The 12,508-nt window shown below is 28.1% G+C and overlaps 1 protein-coding gene across 2 annotated transcripts; it reads right to left on the bottom strand.

Moving 5' to 3' along the window:
* Positions 1-1,488: 1,488 nt before the first annotated feature.
* Positions 1,489-11,871, bottom strand: LOC129962533 (uncharacterized). Of its 2 annotated transcripts, none has more exons than XM_056076291.1 (2): positions 11,669-11,871; positions 1,489-2,932 (listed from the first exon to the last, which is right to left on the bottom strand). In XM_056076291.1, exon 2 carries the CDS (start codon positions 2,909-2,911, stop codon positions 1,733-1,735), a length of 1,179 nt encoding a protein of 392 aa, XP_055932266.1. In that variant the 5' UTR covers positions 2,912-2,932; positions 11,669-11,871; the 3' UTR covers positions 1,489-1,732. The 2 variants fall into 2 exon arrangements, with proteins under 2 accessions (XP_055932266.1, XP_055932267.1); XM_056076292.1 differs by having other exon boundaries at positions 11,681-11,870.
* Positions 11,872-12,508: the final 637 nt, after the last annotated feature.

Raw genomic sequence — 12,508 nt, 5'->3', positions numbered from 1 at the left:
AAATAAAAAAGAACCTCAAATAGCTCAATTAGAAAAATGTTAATAGCCTAGCTGTCAATTAATTAAATTAGTAAAACATTTTTTTAATTATTTTAAAAATTAGACAGAAGATCCTGTATGTGCACAATTAATTATTAAAATCATTAAGTATAAGTAATTTTTATAAATATTGAAATGTCACATGTGTTTGACAGTTACTATTTCTTTATACACTTTAAAAATAAATGCTTATACTTATAAATAAAAGAAATCATTAACTAATAATATCCAGTTGTCCATAATCTTATTAATTTCAAATTAAAAAGTTTATTTGCCATATAAATTAATATTATTATTTTAAAAAATTCTCTCTTCTCTGAGATTATTATATTAACAAAACTTATACAGTGATGTAAAAATAAAAGTAATAAATAAAAATTAATTCCCGATATAAAGTTAATCCATTCAATTACGTTATTCTTTACTTAGATCATTTTTATGGTACTTTGATTAATCCGTTCCAACTATTCAAACAGTTAAAAAAAAATAAAGACAAAACATTTTTAATATTGGAAAATCATGGTTTTACTATCTTGATAAAAAATGTTTTTTTTTTTTTTCAAGCTTCTGATTACACTCTCTATGCTGAAATACTTGTGAGCGCAAATAGAAAATACATCAGATTTGGTTTCGATTAAAAATTCTTCATTATCTTTTATTCAGTTTACTTATATTCTAAAAATATTAGTTAAAATTTTATTTGCAAAACAGAGAGTGAAAGATAATATTTTGAATAATAAATTAATTAAATTTTCAAAAAATTTAATCAAAACATATCTGTTAGATTACATATGGGTTTCTGAAACAAGTAACATTATTGGATATTTCTATTTTTTTTATATGAAGATAATTTTAATACTCACAGGCCGTTAAGCTATATTTCTGGCTGATTGCCAGAAATATTTTCAGCAACTTTTTCATTCATTGAATTCCAACTTTCACATGTTAGTGCCTCTCTCATGTATATGCTCAATTTTGGAGTTAGTGCATTATCGCAACTATATTAGCAAAGTTCGAAAATTTGTTTCCAGATAATGATAGTTAATATTTTAGTATTGAAATCGAATTTAGCTGTTTATTCAGGTTTTTACACATAGCTGTAATAACATAAAAATACCAAATTGTTTTCATCTATCTATAAAAAAAAATGTCACCCTAAATCACAAAACCATTTATTTCTTCAGTAACTTATCTTTAAAAAAGCATTCTGAATATTCATTTAGCAAGGGTTATTATATATCTAAATATTATTAATCTTTAAAACTAATCGTAGCCAAGAATATGTTTAACTTAAATCCTATAAATATGATTAGCACAAAAAATGAGGTTTTCATTTCCTTTTTTCGCGGTTTTCGTTTCCCTGCATGAATTAAGAAAATTAAAATTATAAGTTTTATAATCGATTAAAAATATATATTTTTACAAGGTAAAGTTTAGATTCAATAAAAGTTTGAAATAATAGATATTTAATATCCCATAACAGATTAACACATTAATTTTTATATAAATAGATTAATAGAAAGTAAAAAATAGATTATATTACTCAAAAGGAATTTTGAGTAATATAATATCAGTATTCCATTTGAATCAAATGACATCAATATTCTTATATAAAAGATGAATTTCTCATCATTTTCTGTTCACATATTTCAATATGAGGCGTTATCTCTGAAAAAAACTAAGCATTAAAATTTCACTGACATTCATTTGACAGTTGTCCAATAATTCCCTCCTGTTCTGAAAGAATTTTAGTGGATTTTCTTGCTTTTCTTGAAGATGAAGTATAAAATTCAATAGCAGCTTTTTCGTCTGGTCGAAAGAAGTAATTCGTCCTAGATAGCTCAATGGGGCTCACAAAATGTATATTTTTAAGAGAAACATCAGCCAAATTTTGATTACTCGCATCACAGTGACGAGCTTTCTTAATTTGCAATTGCCCATAATCGCTGTAATTCTCCAACAGTTCATCTACGCTAAAATATTGTCCTAGTATAAAGTAGTCAGTTACATCTACTGTTATGACATTACTAAATTTATCTAGTGTTCTATGTAAACAATCTTGAATGTATTCAAACCCTGAAAGGGGACAATTGTTCAATGGTTCCACCATTTTATTCCATTGCAGAATGTTTATGGAATAACCATTGTCGATTAACTCATGTATGAAGTCAACAACATCTTCCGGAGCATTGTAATCATAAAGATAGAAGTGACTCAAACCAATCGTTTTGTAAAATTCTAAGAATTCTTGAAGTGCTTCAACTGAAATGTTCTCGTCCAGAGGCTGGACGCAAGCTGCAGTTTTGTGCTTAACTAAATCCAATTCTCTTGAAGAAGATATTTTTTCAACTTCAAGCCACCTTTTCGGATTTGTATCTCTATACGAAATAAGGACAACCTTATTCGGTATCTTATTGTCTTTTGTTGGGCAATATACTAGAAACGTACTACAATTAGAGAACTTCTCAAAAGAAGCTTCGACAATGTTTATCTCTTCTTCGTCATTATATTTTATGAGACATCGAAGGTCTTCAACATGCATTTCACTTTTGGAAATAGAACCAATTATGACAACCATGCTTTCATCACCCTCATGCATTTTGAAGAAGGATGAATACACTGAAATGTTGTTGTTGATATCTTTCCAAAATGGTTGAGTTTTTGAACTAACGAAATTTGTTGCTATAAGATCTATTGTGGCCACGGATGAATCCAACATTGTGGTAAACCTGTGGTTCATGTTGTACATTTCATAGATGACAGTTCCACACATGAGGGCAACCAGAAGCAAAAGCAATGTATTGGAGAAACCCACCCATTGTTTGGGTGTGTAGTCCAATGAAAAACTGTGCCTTGGTGTCAGAACTTTCATTGCTTGTTGATTGTTATGCCCCTGTAAAATGAGAAAAATTTCAGTCATTTCGTAATATTTTCAGAAAAGAAGTTCAAAATCATAAGTCAAAAATTAAAATAGTGTGATTAAATGAAAAAAATAGTTTACTAAATTGTTATTTATAAATCACTCTGTGAGGAATATTGTAATTATAAAAATACTTTTTTTTAAATTCAAGTTTAAGGCTTCGGAACTGTTATCCAATAGAATAATGATGATAGAATGAGGAGGCTCTTTGAATGTCCTCGAACATGGGGATCGCCAGAAAGATAAAGTGTTGAAATGCAAATATATCTTTTCAATGCCAAACGTTTGACCCTCTTTCAGTCTGTACTTTAGAATGCATGAAAAGACAGTAACTCATAAACTCAATGACTTAAAACAATAAAATTCGGTATGCAATCTTGTGACTACAAATGTAGTTTCGTGGCAAATTTTAGTGTCATTCGATTGGCAAAAGGGAGTCCAAAATTCATATTATTGTGATAGATTCAATAAAAATGCTAGATTAACACCAAATATCTATATTTTGTAACTATCGCTCACCACTGCTATAAAAAGTATTCGTAGCTTTTCACAATTTTATGAGGTGGAATGAGATAAGTCTGTCATCTGAGAATATGTAAAAAGAATCGGCGAGAACATTCTTACTTGTGATATCAATGATGATCAGTTCGGAAACGAAAAGAATCAGGTTATGTTTTCTTTAAAATACTTAAGTTTACTTCTCTACTAATATTCAGTTATATTCAAATTATATGCAATGATTCTAAATAAGTACCTTGTAAATTCTTTATTCATTTTAGTTGTTATTAATTGCTTAAAAATGTTTTAAATATCACAATCAAGTATAATCAGAAATTAATATCAAAATTTCTTTTGTTAAAATACAAAAAATTTCTTTTTGTTATACAGTGGTGAGGTTAGTAGAAGCGGTAGATGGCGCCTGGGACATAGGACATATTTTTAACACACAGTCTTTCTCTTCATATTTGACTTCAAAAAATAAATATTTTATATATATATATATATTTAGCATTTTTGGAGCCTCTCAACAATAATAGCTGGATCATCTAAATTCCTTCAATCTATCCCATCACCGTAGCAATTCTGTTATTACTTAAACAATTGATTAAGGTTTCTTCATTTTTTTAAAAGATGTGACTATGAAATTTATATTCCTTAAATCCATGTATATGGTGGGAAGCTTTCTACTTTTCCTTACTTTTTTCCTTACTTTTCAACTACATTCATCACTAACTGTTCTTTAATTCATTTGGATATTCTTTTATTGTGTTGACTGCAATTTCTAACTAGTAAAGACGCAATAAATGATAAACAATCTCAATATAATTCTTTTTAAACTTAATTATTACTTTGTATTTGTTCTTTGTTTTCGCGAAATTAATATTAATTTATTTTTCGTCAATTACAAATTTACGTGAGATTTATTGAAAAACTAAGTAAGAACATTCACAATTTAAATGGGGTTACAAAGGCTTCGTTATTTTTATTTGATGATTAATGGCTCATGAATTGATTCGATTAATAGAAAAATTTATATTTGAGTTGTGCAGACCATCTTAAAAATCCATGTGCATTTCAAATAACTCATATATTATCATTTAATAACATATATCAAAGTTTCTAAGCAAAATCATTTACCGCAAAAATTGAAGCCTTTGATCATTGGAAATTTTACAACTGAAATTAATTAATATCGAATCACCGAAATACTTACAATTCAAATTATTTAAATCAATTATCTTTAACTTTTTTTAATTCTTCTTTCTGTGCTCAGCACTTCAGTATTAATTTGATTACATTAATGCTCTGTTTTCAAGTAATACGAATGGAATTTTGGAATAATTTTCATGATTTTGAAATGAAATCGGATAGTCAAGAAAGTTTAATATTCGACATGAGACATAATCTTACTGAGGCAGTCTTTTCCCTTCAACGATTTGTGTTTCAAAAATTCTGAATAAAGTAAATATATTTTTTTAATCCACAAATATTTGATAATATTATGAAAGAGAAAAAGAAAAACTTTTTGAATATCATTCGTGCACCCCTGTTCATAGCATTATAAATTGTTATAAACTTATTTTTAATATTTTATTATCTTTATCGCATTTTGGGTGTTAAAGATTCGCAGTCAATTTCTCCTATGAATGAACTCGGTAATTTTCTTCTAGTGGTGCCATCTGTTATTTAAAAGCAACACTATTTTCAAATCAGCAGTCGTTAACCTTGTAAGTTATTTTATATTTAATTACATGCAAGGCAGCAAGATATTTAGAGTAAGCATTTTTTTAAAACTGAAATAATTGAAATTAATTCTAGAATCTAAAATATTGAACTTTTGGAATATTAATGGTTATTAATAAAAATGTTAATAATAATTTTGTAAAAGAAAAAGGTTTCGGGCTAGGATTATACACATAGCTGCACTGTAATGTTCAGTTTCATTTATCTTAATTTCTCATTTTGAAGTTGCGCAAGAAACAAATTTAGTATGACTTCAGTATCTTCAACCATTTCATATTATGAGGACAATAGTTAATAAATGTCTTCTCGACAAATCTTCACACTATATGAACACGATTCCAATAGATTGAATCCAAATGACACACTTGTGCACAACTGGTACAGTTATAATCGAGGCTGAAACCTACTAATATGATGTACTAAATCAGAGACTATTATTGCTAACAAGTTTCCGATATGCATAAACAAGATAAACACTCTAATTTTTCCAAGATTAAATTCATTCAATTTGTTTTTTGCTAACTGAAAATCTTTCCTCAGTAGTATTTTTATAGTATTACAGTATAAAATTGTGGACACTGGGTAAGGTTATAAACACGACGAATGCACAAAATTTTATTTTCAGTGTCTCTCTCTATGCATTTAGGACGGTTTTTTTTTTTTTTTTTTTTTTTGTTATTATTATTATTATTATTATCGACCAAATGAAACCAAAATTGGATACAAGATTATAATTTTAGTTACAAGATCACATAACAATTTTAATTTAATTTGTTCCATTTTTCAATTATTTCGTTTGCATGCATTCGAATGTACCGACCGACAGATAGTCAATATTTTGACACATTTGATAAAGCGATTAGCATAGTCTGCACTTTAGAAACTAAATATATGTACCAATTTCAGCAATGTAGCTCTTCACGTTTGTAGTTATCATTAGTACTCTGGACAGTCAAATAGAGGTTTCCTATGAATAGATTCACTCAAACGCTGATAGAAATCTACTAATTTGGTTTGAAGATCACATATTAAATTTCATTGATTTTGCTTATAGCGTTTTGCGTCTATCCTACTCATACTCTCCAATAAAGATGTTATCCCAGAAAAATAATTCCATTGAAATTGGTGTCCAGTGTCTATGAAATATTACCCTTTAGATCTGTTGTGTCATCCTTGGCAAGGTTTTTATTTATTTATGTTAGAAAATTTCGGCAGTAAGGTTCTAAATTCAAAATTCTTTTGTCTCCCGTACTTTATTGAAAAATGATGCAATGCATTTTGAACCTACTATTGTGCGTCATTAGTTTGAGTAAATCACTTGACTTGACATTAAGCATATAACTATTGAATCGGTATCGTATCTGGCATTTATTTAACCCGGTAACAGTAGCTAACATGCAAATATAAGAATTAAGACATGATATAAATACGTGTCATTATGTTTGTAATGTGGTTCGGTGCTGGTCTCAGGTTTTGTAATGACAGTCTATGTATTTATAAGTGTTTCCATAATATCTGTAACTAGTTCATCATGTGTTTAATTTTATTTCCTCTTAATAAATTGTGTTTAAATTAAACCTTTAATTTTGTCGGACCCAATCTTTGGAGACTTTTTATTTGTCATAATTTCCACTGCAGTACTGTAATATCAAACGGCTGAATCCCCAGCCGTTATATAAGATATTACTTTAACAATTTATTTATTTATTATTTATTATTTTTTTTCTAGTAATCTCTGGCATGCTGTTAATACTATCGGAAAATTGAATTTAGGTTCTAGACGCATTTTTCCCAACATACTGAAACAAAATTATCCTTGTAATCACATAATCCCGACCCAAAATTGATACATTTAAGTCACTGTGTTTTTGAGTTCAGGCGTTTAAAAATTTCTGAAAGAACAGACTGACAGAAGATTAACTCCTCTATGGATTTCTCCCATAATTTGACAGACCTCAGCAATATAGATATGAAATCTGTGCACCGAATTTTATCTATCTAATTCTCTTCATTTTGTAGTTATATTCGGACAACCGGACTGACAGACTTCCTCTCAACGAGTTTTACTCAAAATTTGATAGAAATCTACGAACTTGGTATAATGACCGTAACCAAATTTCATTCATCTAGTTCACAGCATTTTTTAATTATCTTTGCCACAGACAGACTGGCGACCTTTTTTCAAAAATCCCTGAGTTTGAAAAACACATATCTAAAACGTAGAGATAAGTCAAAATTTCGAATTAATTTTTTTTTTTTTTGACAATTACACGACTTTCTCTTTGTATGTCTCTTGCCCGAGTAAGCAAAAATGAAAGCAGTTGGGATAAGATATCATAATTCGCTTCGTAGAGCTGTTGGACATTTAAATTTCTCAATAAGACGAAATTCTGTCTTCGTGTATAATAAGAAGCTACATATAAAATCTGTTTCAAGTAAAATTCTTTCATTGGTTCTATACGAAGAGTCGAAAAGGCATGATAAGGTACATTCCCCTCCATTTCTAACCATTAACTTTAATCGCCATCATTTTACTTTTCCGTACACAAAGAGAAAATACTGTAGTCAAAAATATTCAACCCACAATTTTGATGTTTCCTCATTCCTTCCTTTTCAATCCTCCCTGATCTCGAAAAATATGTTTTTGAAATCTTGTCCGTAATATAATAATAATATAATTGTCTGTAATATAATTGTAATAACTAAAAAATGCGTAAAGCTAGAGAGATGAAATTTGATACGTAATCTTAATTCAGATTTTGTAGATTTTTTCAAAAGTAAAATGAAATGTCTAAGATGTATCTATCTGTCCATATTTATACAGGCGAAAACGATAACTCAAAAACTTTTAAGAGCTCTATGAGTAAAATTTGGTATGCAGATTTATTATCAAAGTTTTAGAAATGTATTAAATTTTGGACCAGATCTGTTAAAAGGAGATTATGTGCGGGTTTGTATACTCACATGTATGTGAACGCTATAACTCAAAAATATAATGATTTGATACATAAAATTTGGTATGTCATCTTGGGGCCAAAATTGTAGACCTATTTCAAAGTTTTTGTCTAATTGGTAGACAACCAAAATGCGTACTCAGTTTTATTCATTCTGTTATGGAGTACAAAACCTGCTATTCTACCTCACTACTGTTCGTCAACGTATTCTGAGACGACCACATTTCGACGATTCCATCTCATTAAGGGGAGAGGCGCGGAACTATGAGCACATTTCCGGTATTCACCTTTGACCTTGGATTTCCCCCAAGCGAAACTTTTTAGTTCATTTTTTTTTTCACGTGTATGTGAGTGTTGTGCCGTTTCTGACCACATTTTATTTTAGCTCACATTTTCGTATTGATATGGCTAGTTCAAGTGGCAAAAAAGATTTAAGGAGTGGTAGGAAGAAAATTTTAGTAATTATTTCATGTTATATATTTAAAAATAATAATATTCTTAAGTAAAAAAATCATTAATAATGTTCTTTTTATATCAAAATATATAAAATATCATGCATTTTAAAGATAATATTTATAATATTTTTAAGATACTCCATATTTACAGCAATTCCTTAAATGAAAATAAAATGTTTTTAAATAGAATAAAATCTGGATTATCCATTGTTTTTAATCTTAAAGTATTGTCAAAAAAATTCAATAACACATGAAAAAAACCATTTTAATATAAAAAATATCATTATTATTTTGTAAAAATGCAATTACCAAATTTTAAGAACAGAAATTTTTCGTTCATTCTTCATAATTTAATATTTCTGCGTCTTACATTAAATAAAAATTGCTCTGAAATATTTTACTGTGCATTAGTACCTTTTTCCTTCTATATTACTAATTATCTGTAATGTTTGTCTCATAAAACCGCGAGTCTTCATTTTTAAATCTAAATATCCCCTCCTTTCGTCTTTCCTTTCACCCCTATTTCGACGAATTAAACCCATCCTAACGTATGCGCAAAACCGCGGAGGGTTTTACAATCCGTTGTGGAACAGTACACGCTCGAAGCTGGAGGAAGGAGGAGGGAGGTAGCACACACGCTTACAGATTATCGTCTCTCCCCCTACATTATTCCAAGTCCGTTCTAAGTTCAGAAAATGCAGAAGTGGATAGAAGAAGAATAGAAAGATGTTTTTTTCTAAATATATGAAAGATTCGAGAAGACAATGTTCTCCTTGGTTGGATTGGTGATATTTTGATGAAATGGATGCATAGGATTTCAAAATTAAACCATCCATCTATCACAGTGAGCCAAACTGCTAAGTTCAGCTATGGTTTCAACAGAATTCTTAAATAAAATGAGTGAATATTGGAAGGAAATTAAAGTTATTTAAATCCCATTTGCAAGGAAGTGAACATTTCATGTGATACGTAGCAAAAAGAATTAAAGGAAAATTACATAGAAAAATCTCATATCATTTTTATTTATGAATAAAATAATTGTGGCTTATTCAATTAAGTATTTTTTGATAATAAGTTTAATAACCCATCAACAATCTATATACCAATATCAAATATTCTAACACTTAGATTATTTTTAAATTCAACAAAAAGAAAATTAAGAATTCCTCTTAATTTTTATATCTAATATTCACTCTTGAAATATAAACATTGAACAAGGAAAATAATCAGATAATTTGAATACATCTAATATCATCTACATTTCTTCATCTGATTTGCATATTAACTTCGTTTACCACCTTGACAGCAACTACTAAACATTACTAAGGGTACTAATAAATTATGACCAATAGAAATGAAGATTTAGAGAATAAATATTTAAGAGAAAAGGCTCAAAGCTGCAATTCAAATCAAAATTCTTATTATGAAATTGAGATTTACTCCTAAATAATGTGTAAATAATATTTAAATGCTGTCGATTAAGTTCGAAAAACATATCATTCTATTAATTATATAATAAAACAATTTGCAATTGCCACGAAGTTTAAAAATTGTTTAATGTAAAACAAAGTATATATTTTTCAAACAGATCTTTTCAAATAAAAATGTAATTAAAGTGTAAGATTATCAGCTATAAAAGTTGGCATTATTGTCTCCGAGCATTTATAGATAAATAATCGCCTCAGGTGACCAACTGGTTCACAGGTAATTTTGACTATATTTGATTTTAGATTAATCGTTTGAATGTAACTTCATATCTGCAATTCCATTAAATTGTCTGACATTAAAGACGACGTTATACGTTTTATATATACAGCATATAACGTTATTTTATTTTTCTTATTTAAGTTTTATTTATTGTGCACATATAAAAGTCGACATTATTGTAACATTATCACTGGGTATTTATAGATAATTTTCTTAATAACGTTATAGAACATTATGCTATCTTTTCCAAGGTATAAATATCAAGACTTTCGATTTTGTTAGAAAGTGAATGAACTCGGTTGCAGTTGTACATAAAGCCATGAAAAGCAATAAAAAAATCTGAATGTAATCATATAACTCGTAAATTTTATTACATGTTAACTCAGGTGTGTTACGATTCCTACTTTACTTCATCTGCGTTATAAAGTATAAAAAAGAAATAAATAAAATAACTAAATTACTAAAGAAGGAGTCATCACGAAAAGATTTTCAATATTTGTATAAAGTTTATCAATTTATATTTTTTGGATTTTTGTAATTGCATCAGATTAGCCTGTGCAAACTGACAAATTATTTTGATTAAAAAATATGCATTTTTATGTCTCTTATTCAGATTTTAAAGGGTTTTTTAAATGGTCTCTTAATTTTTAATTATTTTTATAACTTCAATGATAAATAGCATTGCGAAAGAAATGAAACAAAGGTGTTGCATCAGGATTTGGTACCAATTAAATATTATAAATAAAACTTCTCTAATTATCAAAATGCTAGAACATCATATTCAATCCATAAAATACATATGGAACTAGGCAAATTCGCTTGTGTAACGAAATAACGTTAACAGCTGTAAGATAAAAATTTTAATTAAACTATTATTTGCAAAAACAAAAAAGTTCTGAAAAAATTTGCTTAAATTATCGTTTGCGTTTTCTACAAGAAATTGTTAAGTTGAGAGATTTAACTTAAATCCTGTACACGACAAAAGTAATATATATACATATATATACACATTTACAAAAAAAACTATAAGCTGCTAGACAAATAATTTGTATTCTCTTTTTAAAACTCTAATAAAAATGTCTTGCTTATGCAAATATATATATATATATATATATACACACATTTACAAAAAAAACTATAAGCAGCTAGACAAATAATTTGTATTCTCTTTTTAAAACTCTAATAAAAATGTCTTGCTTATGCAAATATATATATATATATCACGGACTTTACTTTTTCAGATTTTCGTATTTAAAAAATTTGTTTTATTCGAATTACGATTTGTAAATGCGAAGTAAATCTGCGAGAAGTAAAGTATTAATTCTAGCAGTCATAAATATCTGACTCACCAGTTTACTTACCCAGAATTCCTTTTCTCTTTATAGTTTAATTACGTGAAATCAGTTGCCATAAATGAACATTAACAAAAATAAAATTGCTGCAAATGCATTCATTTCATAACGACGTCTTGTGCTTCTGCGTCTCACTGAAAATTACCCAAACACTTTCTAATGGCAAGCAAGTGCGTTCTGAGTTTCTTTTCGAAATCGGTTTCTTACAGCTGAGTAAACAACATTCTTCTCTGTTTCTGAATGCTTTAACCAACTTCTGTATAAATGTTCGAAAATAAACTTCGAAAGGGCTTTCTCAAAGCAAATAAGTTTCGCCATCAGTACTTTCGTTGAAATAAATTGAGCCATTGTTTTACTGGTGCCTTTTTTTTCTCCTTTATTCTATTATTTATTAAAAATAACTTCATTAATAGATTCTTTACCATAAATAATAATTAGTTGATTAACTGTATTTTTCGTTGTCTCTATTATTCGCTTCTATTTTAGATATTTTTAACATATGGTATAAGTATCCTTAAAGGGTACGAAAGTATTGTTGATTAAACACAAAGTATGAGAAATTAAAGTGTAAAAAATTATAGAATTTTATTTACCCAAAATTGGGTGAAAAATTAAAATTATGTAAATCCCAAAACCTATTAAATAACAATGAATGAAAAGCGCTGAAAATTCGGCATTAATGTAATAAATTAAAACAATGTAATAATCACCAAATTGTGATTTCATTTTTCTTGGGCATATATACAGTGACTCAAAAAATTGAGAGTACACCTTACTTTTATTTGATAAATCCGACTTTCAATATAAATAACACATTACCGGGAAGTGCAAACATGT

The sequence above is a fragment of the Argiope bruennichi genome, chromosome 3, assembly GCF_947563725.1.
Source record: "Argiope bruennichi chromosome 3, qqArgBrue1.1, whole genome shotgun sequence".
Lineage (NCBI taxonomy): Eukaryota > Metazoa > Arthropoda > Arachnida > Araneae > Araneidae > Argiope > Argiope bruennichi.
Note: the sequence above shows the minus strand (reverse complement) of the source record. Positions and strands in the feature narration are given on the sequence as shown.